The sequence below is a fragment of the Galeopterus variegatus genome, unplaced genomic scaffold (genome assembly GCF_000696425.1).
Source record: "Galeopterus variegatus unplaced genomic scaffold, G_variegatus-3.0.2 Scaffold7481, whole genome shotgun sequence".
Classification (NCBI taxonomy): Eukaryota; Metazoa; Chordata; class Mammalia; order Dermoptera; family Cynocephalidae; genus Galeopterus; species Galeopterus variegatus.
Genome location: NW_007733592.1, coordinates 58724 through 74368, shown reverse-complemented (window position 1 = coordinate 74368; position 15645 = coordinate 58724). Strand labels below are relative to the sequence as shown.

At 36.2% G+C, this 15645-nt stretch overlaps 1 protein-coding gene across 1 annotated transcript in view; it reads right to left on the bottom strand.

Annotated features, from left to right (window-relative positions):
- Positions 1–680: 680 nt before the first annotated feature.
- The window catches only part of SOX30 (SRY (sex determining region Y)-box 30), a 54297-nt gene continuing 39332 nt past the window's right edge, over positions 681–15645 (bottom strand). The window contains exon 6 of the mRNA XM_008591995.1: positions 681–1748. Within this exon, the coding sequence (XP_008590217.1) occupies positions 1367–1748 (382 nt within the window). The 3' untranslated portion in view covers positions 681–1366. The remainder of the gene's footprint in view (positions 1749–15645) is intronic.

Here is a 15645-nt window from a genome sequence, read left to right as displayed (position 1 = left end):
GTGCAATAAGTGTAGTGTTGATGAAATGTACTACATTAACAACCTTTGTTTAAGAAGTAAATACGGGCTTAGTAAAGGAAGAAGTTGAAAGCGTAGAACAGATTTCCATACACAATTTCCAAGGAGTTTTAAGTTACAAAATCTCAATTTGCATAAATCATACAGATCATTGGGGGAAAAGTGTATTGGCTTGTGGCTATTTGCCATCATCAATTCACTTTGTGCCTTGTAGATCTGTCTTCTATCAAGATCCCAACTCTAGTCACCCTGATCCTATTCTAAAAAGGTCTTCTCTATTCATAATTGGGCACTGACCAAGAGGTTATATTACATGTAGGGGTTTTTTGTTTGTTGCAAATTAAATAAATTCCACATTCTCTTATATAAACTCCATGGTTTTGAAGACAGCTGTTTGAACCAAATCTGAAAGACCTCTTCCACTGTGGGGAATGTTTAAGTCACATGTACATATGTGTAAAGGGTTTGGAAATAGCATTAGAATATGTGTACATATTTGTTGATACAATTTTATTAAGTCTCATGCAAGTTAATAGGATTTGTGCAATTCCGGAGGCTATTAGGTAAAAATAAATACCTGAATGTGGTATGGAAAACAATCTTAAATGAACAATATTTGCCTTGCTTATTTCTATCCCCCAAAACAGAAAACATCCAACAAGAATAATTTTATCTATGTTTATTTAATTATAACAAAAATAGAACAATGCGTACCAAATGGAAAAAGATATTAAAAAATGATGATAAAAATGTTTAGGAACAGAAATGACTAAATTTATCTGAAGGAATTACCCAGGTGCCATGAAAACACATTTGCAACTTATAATTGGTTATCAGTGTAAATTAAATTTAGTAACTGAGTCCTGGTTCACTACTAAAAGTTATCAAAATCTTTTCAAAATGTTACGTAAAAACTGATAACATCCATAAGTATTACATAAAAACCAAACAAAAAATCATTTAAGAAAAATAGATGTATCCTGAGATAAAATACAAATCACACTTGTCATGACATATATTCTCCCCTTTCCCCCCTCATACAATCGTGAGGCTTCAGTATTTTGCACACATTCCAAGATAAAGTAGTGATAATACATGTTGATGCAAATTTCAACCATAAAAATAAACGACTTCACATCTTAAATATTCCTAAGATGAAATACCAGGACTCCAGTTTCACTAATTGAAACTTTATAAAGACATAAATTGCATTTGGTTTTGGCTCCTCAAATCATGGCTGAAAACTCTAAGCAAAGCATTCTAGGCTTTTTTTTTTTTTTTCCTCACACCAACTGACCCAGAATATAATTTAAGAAATGTTTATTTTCTATGCATATTTGCTTTAAAATTATAAATTCCTGAGCACTTTTTCTTCTTCTTCTTCATCACTGTCAGTGACGTTGACTTGCTGGATGCTAGAGGGAGTTGATGTTGGGGCTGTGAAGACATTCTCCAAGGTTCCAATGTCCAGCTGAGGCATGGGATTTAAGTATTCTTCCCCACCGTGGCTATGACTGTTATAGTAAGAGGTCCGATCTATGCTCTCGCAACTCCGAGGATCTTCACTGTGTGTGTGTTCATCAGGGTAGTCTCTAAAAGGATAGTCTCTATTTAAAGCTGAAAACATAGCCTCATGTTTTTGGTACCTGTCTTCGTAATAACCAAGGCATTCTGGCATTGAACTTGGAAAGTTCCCATAGCCAAAGGGAGGCCGACTATAAGGGCACGTGCTGCAGCAGAAAGACATAAAAAAGGAATTAGATCATCCCTTGCCCACATATTGCCTTGCATATAGACTAACAGAGCAAGTTAACTAGATACCCTGTGGGGCCTGGAAAGTTCCCAAGATCCTTTCTGCAACCACTTCATGTATTCATCTGCTCTTTTTCCACTGCCCAGTCCCCACCCAAAATAAAGAGCAAAGGAACTTTGCAACTGAAATATTCCCCAGCACTATTAGCTACTGTTAGCCTCAGGCATCTAACCTTTTGACAACCTTGATAAAGAAAAATTGCTTATCCTGGCCTTTGTCTCGTGATGCCTCACACCAAGTAAGGTTTTAGAAATGCAGATATGTGTTATGCTATGCTGAGAATCAACACAGTAAACAATGCAACAATTGTTCTTACAGGTATTTGAAAGGAAGCTCATGGGGGTAGGGAATGTATAACTGGATTAAAATCAAGAGTTCCTGAAAATTGGGGCACTGAAATAGAGGATAACAATTTAATCTTTTAATTGACATTCAATATAAATTAAGAACACTCTTACTACCAGCAAGATTTAGAACTGATATTAAATTGTGGCTTTAAAGGTCTTCTCAAAAAAATTTCTTGGGGACGAGCCCGTGGCGCACTCGGGAGAGTGTGGCGCTGGGAGCGCAGCAGCACTCCCGCCGCGGGTTCGGATCCTATATGGGGATGACCAGTGCGCTCACAGCGCTCACTGGCTGAGCGTGGTGCGGCCAGTCTCAAAAAAGGACAAAAAAAGAAAATTTCTTGGAGGGCAAAAACACGAAGAATTGAAAAGATTATTCTGCAGTTTTACAAAACCGATTTTTTTTTTTTAAAAAAAAGGCAAATCCCAAAATTCTGTCATTCAAACCCATTTGCTAGTTTTCTGAAAGTATTATTCTCCCTTTCAAAGTCACAGGAATTACAGGAAGAGGTATAGAAGAGCCCAACCAAGAGTTCCCTGGGCTCATGGACTCCATCTAGTGACAGACAACATAAACATAATGACCACACATTAGCAAAACCCATGACAAATTGGGTGTTTCATTTCATGCTTCTGCATTAAAAACAAACAAAAAAAACCCCACTTTATTTTCTTACTGTTAAAAACATAAGTATGATCAACATACTAGACTATTATATCAAACTCTTTGATACTATGTCCCACCCCCAAATTTCCAAGTGCTAGGTAACCTGCTTATGCTTAATAACCTGCTTATGCTTATGTGAGGTAGCATTTCTAAAATTTTCAGGTTTCCATTCCTACTTTCACATGTTAGCTCAGTCATTTTTTATTTAATACAGGTGTCCTGCAATACACTGTGCTTGCTTGTAACTACTATGACCTTGCTCATGTTGCTTTCCCACCTTCAGGTCTCTCCATTCATTGAATTCTACAGATACTTCAAAGGGGACATCAAATCTACCTCCTCCACAAAGCCTTCACTTCAGCTAGAAATAATACACCCAGACTGCTATCTTTTTCAGGACTCAATGTAGGCAAGATATTATGCAAGTCTTGGTAGAGAAGTTTTTTTTAAAAGACCTAAAATCTAGGTATATACTAGACATATGCTAAAGTTGTGATGCCAGCATCACATTGACTATATTGGTGTGGTGAAAGACAAGTTAGTGCTATGTTCAGAGAGCAAAAAGATCAATTAAGACAGAGGACACTGTTACTTCAGTAGCAATAAACATCCTTATTGTCCAAATTGTGATTTCTAAATACCACCTTCAGTGAAAGGAACTAGGACTTCCGGGTGAAATGGCTTATTCCAGGTCTGGGATAGATAATGTACAAGATGAGAATGGGACATACTGTGCCCGAGAGAAAAAAAAAAGCTATCAAAGATTAAGGGCACAGGAGCCAATTTGTAACCAACTGGCCAAAAAAAGGATAATTTGAGTATCAATCAATCAATCAACACTGGAATGTACTGGAACATATCAAATATATAAAAATCCATTTGTTTGTAATAATCTTCTCAAAACAAAAGACTCATTGATATGGGAAAAGAATCATGTGTTTATCCTGCCCTTCTTGTATTTCAGTGTAACCAAATAGTTGCTAAGGGAAAATTTTTCTTAACAAAAGAATTCAAGCTAATCAATGAAGGAATATCAAATCAGAAAATTGCCATTTTGCAATCCCATGGTCTAGGCAGCAATTACTATAGCTATCAAGATCACTGGGCTGCTATTTTTTAACCTTAGCGGCCCATTTGGATCACCTGGGAAAACTTTTAAACAATACTATGAGTATCGCCAAGGTCGACCCCATCCCCACAAAGATTCTGATTTATTTGGTCTGGGATAGGGATACGTACTTTTTAAGTTCTTCAAGTGCTAATACTGTGCAGCCAAAAATTGAGAGACACAGGTTTAGGTGAAAGTTTGATGGGGAAACTCATAATCAGACTGTTAACACCTGAACCAACAGATCATTCTTAACATTACTAACACAGAGAGAAAAACAGACTTTATATATCTCTTGATGTGACACAATACAAAGTACACAAGACCACCTATGAGATATCACTGACCAAAAAAAAAGGAAGGAAAAAAAATGAACCTCAATCTAATCAAGCTTCACAATCTATCATTTTACAGAAAAAAATGGGTGATAGAGAAACATGTTAAACATGGATGTAATAAGCCAAATTCAGAATGTGGATAATTTCTTGTTTCTTCAATAAATACATAGCATTAAAAAAGAGAACAGAGAACTGTCATAGAAGAAAAGCTTAAAAGACATAATCAAATCCAATGTGTAGCTTACTTGGGTCTTGATTTATATAAAGCAATTGTGAGAAGACGGTTTTGAGACAACCGAGGAAAATAAAAAGCAGACTAGTTTTTGGATAATAGGTAATTATTAATTTTTCAGGTGTGAAAATGGTAGGTGGTCATTTTTGTGAGTACATAGGTAGTAAATGTACATATTGATGTATTTACAGGTGAAATTATATGATGTCTGTGATTTGCTTTAAAATACTTAAGACACCCTGCCCCCTAAAAGTAGGGGGAAACAGAAGAAACAAGAATAGCAAAAAATGTTAATTGTTGAAGCTGGGCGAGGGATACCTGGAGATTCTTCATACTATTCCTTCTGTTTTGCATATTAAAATTCCTATAATAAAATGGTAAATAAAATACTATTCATGAAAGATAATCAAGTTTCCTCTCTGTGGCAAAGGAGACAAGAATTTCTTCCATTTTTTGCCCACATTCTCTTCAGGTTTCACCCCTTTGTGCTCACTACCCTGGATATAATTGCTCTACTGTGGTTGGCAGTGTGGGTTGCCTTTAGCCCCAGTACAGGCTACAGTGAGTGTGTCAGGGACTATATTCTCTGAGAATGCCCAGCAGCAGGTACAAAATGACCATGGATCTGGGCATTCCTTCCTCTCGCATTATCCTGAAGGGCTCTGCCCTATAGAGTGAAGAGTTTATTTGTGTTGTCTTATTTTGTTCCAAAATAAAGTGCATCTTGAACTTTGGGAATAAAAGCATTGGGTTGGTAAACAACTCAGTGAAGTAAGTCAACAACTTTTGAAAGTCAGTAAGTTGTCACACATAGTCCAATGAATATATACCATGGACAAGCGCTAAATGTATCTTCATATGTGAAAATCACGAAGTGCAGTATTACAATATCTTTAAGGATCTATACTTTTATTATTTAATTTTTTTATTTTAACATTTACTTGTACATATCTGTGAGGTACAGTATGTTGTTTCAATACATTCGTATATTGTACAAAGATTCACTTAGGGTAGATAGCATAGTTTTGTGCCTGTTAGTCCACCACTTCTCCTACCCTCCATCCCCCTTGCCTCCTGTCCTCTGATAACCATTATTCTACTCTCTACTTATATGAGAACCGCTTTATTTTTTAGATTCCATATATGAATGAGATCATGCGGTATTTGTCTTTCTGTGCCTGACTTACTTCACTTAACATGATGTTTTCCAGTTCCATCCATATTTCTGCAAATGATAAGACATCATTTCTTCTTATAGCTGAAATAGTATTCCATTGTGTATATATACCATCAGTTTTTTTCATCCATTCATATGTTGATGGGCATTTACATTGATTCCATCTCTTGGCTACTGTAAATAGTGTTGCAATGAATGGGAGAGTGCAGGTCTTTCTGATATATTGATTTCATTTCCTTTGGGTTAGGATAACTGGGTTATAAGGCAGATCTACTTTTAGTTCACTGAGGAAACTCCATACTGTTTTAACAATGGCTGTACTAATTCACATTCACACCAACAATGTAGGAGGGTTGCCTTTTCTCTGCATCCTCACCAGCATTTATTTTCTGTCTTGTTGATAATAGCCATTCTAACTGGGGTGAGATTATATCTCACTGTGGTTTTAATTTGCATTTCCCTGATGATTAGTGATTCTGAACATTTTTTTCTTGTACTTTTTGGCTATTTGTATGTCTTCTTTTGAGAAACGTCTATGCAGGTTCTTTGCCTGTTTTTTAATTTGGTTGTTTTTTTGCTATTGAGTTGTTTGAGTTCCTTATATATTTTGGATATTAGCCCCTTGTTTGATATGTAGTTTGCAAACATCACTTTCTCTCTTTCTGTGGATTGTTTCTTCACTTTATTGATAGAGTCCCTTGCTGTGTAGAAGCTTTTTAGTTTGATGTAGTCCCATTTGTGTATTTTTGCTTTAGTTGCCCGTGCCTTTCTAGTCTTACTCAAAAAAGTGTTCCTACTCCCATTTCATGTAACATTTCCCCTATGTTTTCTTCTAGTAGTTTCATAGTTTTGGGTCTTAAATTTAGGTCTTTAACCCATTTTGAGTTGACTTTTGTGTATGGTGAAAGATAGGGATTTAGTTTCACTCTTCTGCATGTGGCTATCCAGTTTTCCCACACCACTTATTGAAGAGGTTGTCCTTTCCCCACTGTATATTCTCAGCAACTTTGTTGAAAATCAGTTGGCTATAAGTGTGTGGTTTTATTTCTGAGCTCTCTATTCTGTTCCATTGGTCTATTTGTCTATTTTTATGCCAGTACCATGCTGTTTTGGTTACTATAGCTTTATAGTATATTTTGAAGTCAGGAAGTGACTTTTTTTTCAAGATTGCTTTAGTTATACAGGGTCTTTATGGTTCCATACAAATTTTAAGATCTTATTTCTATTTCTGTGAAGAATGTCATTGGTATTTTGATAGGGACTGCATTGAATGTATGTGTAAATTGCTTTGGGTAAAATGGACATTTTGATGATGTTAATTCTTCCAACCCAAGAACATGGGATATCTTTCCATTTATTTGTGTCCTCTTCAATTTTTTTCACCAATGTTTTATAGTTTTCATTGTAGAGGTCTTTCACCTCCTTGGTTAAATTTACTCCTAGGTATTCTTTTTTTTTTTTTTTTGGTAGCTATTGTAAATGAGGTTACTTTCTTGATTTCTTCTGCACCTATTTCAGTATAGGTGTATAGGAAAGCTATTGATTTTTGTGTGTTGATTTTTATTATTTTATTTATTTATTTATTTTGAAAGATGACCAGTAAGGGGATATTAATGCTTGCCTTGGTATTGTCAGCACCACACTCTCCCAGGTGAACTAACTGGCCATCCATATATAGGGATCTGATCCCATGGCCTTGGTATTATCAGCACCACCCTCTCTCAAGTGTTCCATGGGCCGGCCCTTGTGTGTTGATTTCATATTCTGCTACTTGACTGAATTCATTTATTAGTCCTAGTAATTTTTTGGTGGAGGCTTTAGGGTTTTCTATGTATAGAATCATGTCATCTGCAAATAGGGATAGTTTGACTTTCTGATTTCCAGTTTGGATGCCATTTATTGCTTTCTCTTGACCTACTGTGCTGGCTAGAACTTTCAGGATTGTGTTGAATAAGAGTGGGGAAAGTAGACATCCTTGTCGTGTTCCAGATCTTAGAGGAAAAGCCTCAAATTTTTGTCCATTCAGTAAATTATATGTGGGTTTGTTGTATATGGCTTTTATTATGTTGAGGTACAATCCTTCTATACCTAATTTGTTGTGTTTTTAACCATGAAGGGATGTTGGATTTTATCAAATCCTTTTTTCTGCATCTATTGAAATTATTATATACATATATTTTCTTCATTCTATTGATGTATCACATTTATTGATTTGCATATGTTGAACCATTCTTGCATTCTTGACATGAATACCACTGGATTATGGTGAATGATCTTTTTAATGTGGTGTTAATTCTGTTTGCTAGTAGTTATCGAGGATCTTTGCATCTGTGCTCATTAGGGATATTGGTCTGTAGTTTTCTTCTTTTGTTATGTCTTTTTCCATGTTTAGTATGAGGTTAATGTTGGCCTCACAGAAAGTTTGGAGTTCTCTTTGTTGGGAGATTTTTTTTTATTGCTTCAACCTCATTACTTGTTATTGGTCTCTTTAGATTTTCTAGTTCTTCATGGTTCAACTTTCATAAGTTGTATGTGTCCAGGAATCTGTCCATTTCTTCTAGGTTTTCCAGTTTGTTTACATATAGTTGTTCATAGTAGTCTCTTATGATCCTTTGTATTTCTGTGGTATCAGTTGTAATGTCTCCTTTTTCATTTCTGATTTTGAGTCTTTTTTTCCCTTCATTAGTCTAGCTAAAGGTTTATTGATTTTGTTTATCTTTTTGAAAAACCATCTCTTTGTTTCATTGATTGTAGTGGGTTGGATTATGTCCCCCTCAAACTCCTTGAAGCTTGTATTATGTCTCCCAAGTTTTATGTATTAGAAACTTAGCTCCGGGCTGGCCCGTGGCTCACTCGGTAGAGTGTGGTGCTCATAACACCAAGGCCCCGGGTTCGGATCCCACATAGGGATGGCCGGTTCGCTCACTGGCTGAGCATGGTGCTGACAACACCAAGTCAAGGGTTAAGATCCCCTTACCGGTCATCTTTAAAAAAAGAAAAAAAAAGAAAAAAGAAACTTAGCTCCCACTGTAACTATTAAGAGGGTGGGAAATCCTATTATGGTAATTGAAAGGTGGAGCCTTGAAGAGGTGATTGGATTGTAGGACCATGCAGTAGTGAATGGATTAAAAATGATGGTCAGGGGAGTGGTTCTAAGGGCTTTAAAAGAGGAGGAGATTCTGTCTCTGTGCTCTCTCTGCTTCCACCATCTTGCAATGTGAAACCCTTGAGTCACTGTTGCCACCACCAGGTGGACTTAGGACTTCCCAGCCTCAGAAACTGTAAGCAATAAATTTCATTTTTCTTTAAAAATCACCCAGTTCCATGTATTTTGTTACAGGCAACAAAAAAGGGCTAATACATTGATCTTTCGTATTTTTTTTAAATCACTAATTCATTTATTCTGCTCTGATCTTGTTATTTCTCTCTTTCTACTGATTCTGGGTTTGGTTTGTTTTTGTTTTTCCAGCTCCTGGAGGTGTAATGTTAGTTACGTTGTTTATTTGAAGTCTTTCTTCTTTTTTGATGTAGGCATTTATTGCTATAAACTTCTTCTCAGAACTGCTTTTGCTATATCCACAGGTTCTGGTATGTTGTGTTTTCATTTTCATTTGTCTCCAGGAATTTTGTAATTCCCTTTTTGATTTAGTCTTTGACCGACTCATTGTTTAGGAGCATGTTGTTTAATTTCCATGTATTTGTACAGTTTCTAGTATCACTTTTGTTGATTTCTAGTTTTGTTCTATTGTGGTTAGACAAGGTAATTGATACTATTTCAATTTTTAAAAATTTGTTGAGACTTGTTTTGTGACCTAACATATTGTCTATTCTAGAGAATGCTCCATGTGCTGCTGAGAAGAATGCATATTCTGCAGCTGTTGGATGAAATGTTCTATATATGCCCATTAGGTCCAATCAGCCTAGGGTAGAGATTAATTTTGATATTTCCTGGTTAATTTTCTGTCTGGATGTTCTGTCCTTTGTTAAAAGTGAAGTAGTAAATTCCCAGACTATTATTGTGTTGCAGTCAATATCTCCCATTAGGTCCAATAGTAATTGTTTTATACATTTGGATGTTCTGGAGTTAGGTGTATATATATTTAGAATGCTTTTAATACCTTCTTTATATGTGTCTATAAATAGAAATGCACAAAACTAAGCATGGCTACTTCAAAGGACTCAACCTGATACAAGGGTTCTGACATAGGCTGAATAATGGCCCCCCAAAGATAACTATATCCTAATCCCTGGAACCCATGAATATGTAACCTTACATAGCAAAAAGGACTTTGCAGGTGTGAATAAGTTAAAGATCTAAATTTGAAAAGATTATCCCAGATTATCCACGTGGGCCCAATGTAATTGCAAGGTTCTTTATAAGAGGGAAGAAGGAGTATCATAATCAGAGAAGGAGATGTGATAATGGAAGCAGAGGTCGGAGTGATTTGAGAAAAGAGCCATGAGTCAAGGAATGTGGGTGGTATCTAGAAGCTGGAAAAAGAGAAGTAAACATTCTTCCCTAGAGCCTCCAGAAAGTATGCAGCCCTCCCTCCCTCTTGATTTTAGTTCATCTAGTGGGTTGAATAGTTGTCCTCCAAATTCACAGCCACCTGGAACCTCAGAATGTGACTTTCTTTGGAAATAGGATCTTTGCAGATATAATTAAATTAAGATGAGGTCACACTGGATTAGGGTAGGGCCTAATTCCAATGATTGGTGTCCTTGAAACAAGAGGAGAGGACACACAGAGACAGACATACACACACAGGAAAGAAGGTCATGTGATGATAGAGGAAAAGATTGGAATGATGCAGCTACAAGTCAAGGGGAACTGAGGATTGTTAGAAACCACCAGAAGCTAGGAAAAGGCAAGGAAGGATTCTTCCCCAGAACTTTCAGAGGCAGTATGGCCCTGCTGACCCCTTAACTTTGGACTTCCAGCCTCCAGAACTGTGACAGAACAAATTTCTGTTGCTTTAAGCCACCAAGTTTGTGGTAACTTGTTATGTTAGCCCTAGGTAATTTGTTATACAACTCTGAAGCTCATTTCAGGCTTCTGACATCCAGTACTATAAGATAATAAATTTACATTGTTTAAGCCAATAAGTTTGTGGAAATTTGTTACAGCAGCAATAGTGAACTAACTCCAGTTCATTTCAAATTTTAGTTTTGTATCAATCCTAAACTCAACTATATATAATTTACAATCTGACTTGCTTAAAATGATAAATTCCATTCTGAAGACTCCAAATAGGACTGTGCCTACTACTTCCTCTGTCTATACTGATGGTTTCTCTAATGACAAGTTTTTGTGTGTACATATGTTTTCAATTCTCTTTGGTATATACTAGGAGTGGAATCATTGCAAATTCTATATTTAATATTTTGAGGAACTGCCAAACAGTTTTCCAAAATGGCTGCACTATTTTTCATTCCCAACAGCAATGTACGTGGGTTCCAATTTCTCTACTTTCTCATCCAACATGTTATTTTTTGAATTCTAGCCATACTAATGGGTATGAAGTGGTAAATAATTGTGCTTTTGATTTGATTTTTCTTAATGGCTAGGGATATTGAGCATCTTTCCATGTACTTATTGGCCATATGGATATCTTCCTTGAAGCAATATCTATTCAGATTTTCTGCCATTTTTAAATTGAGTTGTCTTTTTGTTGAGTTGTGAGAGTTATTTTTATATTCTGTATAAAAATCTTTTATCAGTTATATGATTTGCAAACATTTTCTCCTATTCTGTGAGTTATCTTTTCACTTTCTTAATAGTACCCTTTGATGCACAAAAGTTTTTAATTTTGACAAAGTCCAGTTTCCCTATTTGTTCTTCTAATGTAATATCTAAGAAACCACTGCCCAATCCAAGGTCATGAAGATTTCTTCTTACAGTTTCTTCTAAGAGTTTTATAGTTTTAGCTTTTATGTTTAGGTCTTCAACATATATATCTTATGGTGTTATATAATTTTAGGTTTTATGTTTAGGTCTTCAGTATACATAGTTTTAGCTTTTATGTTTAAGTCTTTTAGTTAATTTTTGTATATAGTGTGAGATAAGGGTCCAATTTCATTTTTTTTTTTTTTTTTTTATTTTGTAGCTGGCAGGTAGAGATATCACACCCTGGACCTTGGTATTATCAGCACCATGCTCTAACCAACTGAGCTAACTAGCCAGCCCCCAACTTCATTCTTTTGCATGTGAATATCCAATTGTCATAGCACAATTTATTGAAGAGATTATTCTTTCCCCATTAAATGGTCTTGGTACCCTTGATGAAAATCAATGGACCATGGATGTATATTTATATCTATTTCTGTAACTCAATTATATTCAATTGTTCTATATATCTATCTTCATGACAGTACATTGTTTTTTTAAACGTAGCATAAGTTTTCTTAAATAGATTTTATATTTTAGAGAAATTTTAGCTTCACAACAGAATTGAGCGGAAATAGAGTTTTCATATAACCTCTTCTTTCCCACATGCACAGCCTCCATCACTGTCAACACATCTCACACCAGAGTGATAAATTTGTTTAAATGGTGAACCTACATTGATACATCAATTATCACCAAGGTCCATAGTTTATATTAGAGTTCACTCTTAGTATTGTACATTCTATGGGTTTCGACAAATGCATAATGGTATTGATCTACCAACATAGTGTCATACAGAATAATTTCACTGCCCTAAAAATCCTTTGTACTTAGAAAATTCATCCCTTTCTCCCCACTAACCCCTAGCAATCTTTTTACTCTTTCCATGGTTTTGCCTTTTCCAGAATGTCATATAGTTGGAATCATACAGCATGTAGCCTTTTCAGATTGGCTTCTTCCACTTAGTAACATGCATTTAAGTTTCTTCCATGTCTTTTCATGGCTTAATAACTCATTTCTTTTTAGCACTGAATAATATTCCATTGCTTGGATGTATAACAGTTTATTCAATCACCTACTTTAGGGCATCTTGATTGCTTCCAAGTTTTGGCAATTATGAATAAAGCTTCTATGAGCATCCATATAGAGAGTTTTGTGTGTATATAAAGTTCAACTCATTTGGGTAATACAGTTGATGGATCATATAGTTTTGTAAGAAACTGCCAACCTCTTTTCCAAAGTTGCATTCTGTGAGAGTCCCTGTTGTTCCACATCCTCACCAGCATTTGGTGCTGTCAGTGTTTAGATTTTGGCCATTCTAATAAATGGGTACCATATCTTGCCATTTTAATTTGAAATTCCTGAATGACATATGATGTTGAGCATTTTTTCATATGTTTATTTGCCATCAGTATATCTTCTTTGGTAAGGTGTTTGTTCAGATCTTTAGCTCATTTTTTCATCTCGTTTTCTTATTGTTTAATTTTAACAGTTCTTTGTATATTTTGGATAACAATCCTTTATCAGATATGTCTTTTGCAAATATTTTCTACCAGTCTGTGGCTTGTCTTCTCATTTTCTTGATATCATGCTATTTTGATATTGTAGCTTTATAGTAAATTTTGAGATGAGGACTTCGGAATCCTCCAGCTTTCTTCTTTTTCAAGAGTGTCTTAGCTATTTGAGGTCAGTTGCAATTCCATATAAATTTTAGAATCAGCATTTCCATTTCTGCAAAAAATACCGTTGAGATTTTGAGAGAGTTTGCATTAACTTTATAAAACTGCACTGGAAAGAATTGCCATCTTAACAATATTCAGTCTTCCAATCCACAAACACAGATGTCTTTCCATTGATTTATGTCTTTTCTATGGGTTAAACGTATCCTCCAAAAGTTCATGTATTGGAAACTAGATCTCCATTGTGATAGTATTAAGAGGGTGAGAAATCTGGGGCAGCTCCACCCCTGCCCAAACAGAAGGCAGGAGAGTGACCTGCAACTCAGGACCCAGGTGGAGGCCCCCAGGCAGCCCTCTCCCCAGCTGAACAGAAGGCAGGAGAGCAACCCAGGACCCAGGTGACAGCCCCTGGGCATCCCACCCCTGTCTGAACAGAAGGCAGGAGAATGACCTGCAACCCAGGACCCAGGCAGAGGCCCCTGGGGCAGCCCTCCTCCCACCCAAACAGGAGGCAGGAGAGCAACCTGGGACCCAGACAGAAGCCCCAGGAAGACTTCCCCCACCTGAACAGAAGGCAGGAGCATGCTGCAAATACTGCTTCTGTGTAGGAGGTCCATCACAGCCATTACCTCAGCTACTGCCACTGCCAGGACAGCTCACTGCCACAGTAGCAGCCAGGACACCCTATAGGCAATCCACTGCTCACTCACCTGAACTGACACAAGAAGAGTCACTAGCAGAGCCTGCAAAAAGAAGAGGAAGTCTTTCTCCTCAAAGGCCACTCCAGATTAACAGAGGAAGCAACTGCTCTACCGGATGACCAGACATCAATGTAGAGATACTAGAAATATGAATAAACAAGAAAATATGATACCACTAAAAGAATATAGTAATCCTCAAGAACCAGACCTCATAGAGCAGGAAACTCTTGAAATGACTGAAAAGGAATTCTAAGCAACAATCTTAAGAAAGCTCAAATAGATAAAAGAAGACTCAGAGAACACAATAGAATGAAAAAAAAATTCATTATATAAAGGAGGAAATATACAAAGAGATTAATACCTTAAAAATGCAGCAGAACCTTAAGAATATAGCAGAACTCCTGGAACTGAAGAATTCATTCAATGAAATAAAAAACACAACTGGGAGACTAAGCAGCACATTAGAACAAACAGAAAAAAGAATTTCAGATCTCAAAGATGGTATTTTCAATATAACCCAGTTGGATGTAAAAAAGGAAAACTTTTCAAAAATGAACAAAATCTAAGAGAGTGAGCAGAAATCCTTTAAGCATACAAACATTTGGATCACGTGTGTTCCAGAAGGGGAGAGAAAAAGGAAAGGCATTGAAATCTTACTCAATTAAATAATAACAGAAAACTTCCCAGGTATAGGGAGAGACATGGATTTTAAGATCCAGGAGGCTCAAAGATCCCAAAACAGATTTAACCCAAAAAATTCCTCTCCAAGACACATTACAGTCAAACTGGTAGAGCTCAAAGACAAACAGAGAATCCTAAAAGTACCCACAGAAAATCATCAAGTCACCTATAAGGGAGCCCCTATCAGACTAACAGCAGACTTTTTAACAGAAACTCTACAGACCAGAAGAAAATGGGATGATATATTCAAATTACTAAAAGAAAAAAACTGCCAGCCAAGAATACCATACCCAGAAAGGCTATCCTTCAGAAATGATGGAAAAATTGTATATTTCCCAAACAAACAAAAACTGTAGGCATTCACCACCACATAACCAGCCCTCTCAAGGGAGTCCTGGATCTGGAATCTGAAAAACTATAATCACTACCACAAATACACAGCAAAAAACAAAATCCACTGGTAAAACAAAAATGCAAATGAGAAAGAGAAACTGAGTATTACAATCTCAAAAAACCAACAAAGATCAAAGACAAATAGTAAAAGAGGATGAAAGGAACAAAAGATGTTTGAAACATCAAAGCAAAAAGTGATAAAATGCTAAGAATAAGATAATACTTGTCAATAACAACCCTAAAGGTAAATGGATTAAACTCTCTGCTCAAAAGACACAGACTGACTTGATTGGACTAAAAAGCTAGACCCGACTACATGCTGTCTTCAAAAGACTCACCTCACCTGTAAAGACACACACAGACTAAAAGTGAAGGGACAAAAAAAGATATAACATGCAAATGGAAACCAAAAATGAGGAAGAGTAGCTATTCTTATATCAGATAAAATAGACTGTAAATCAAAAACCATAAAAGGAGACAAAAAAGGCCACTATGTAATGATAAAGGGATCTATCCAACAAGAAGACATAACAATCATAAATATGTATGTACTCAACACTGGAGCACCCAGATATACAAAGCAAGTACTATTGTACCTAAAGGAAGA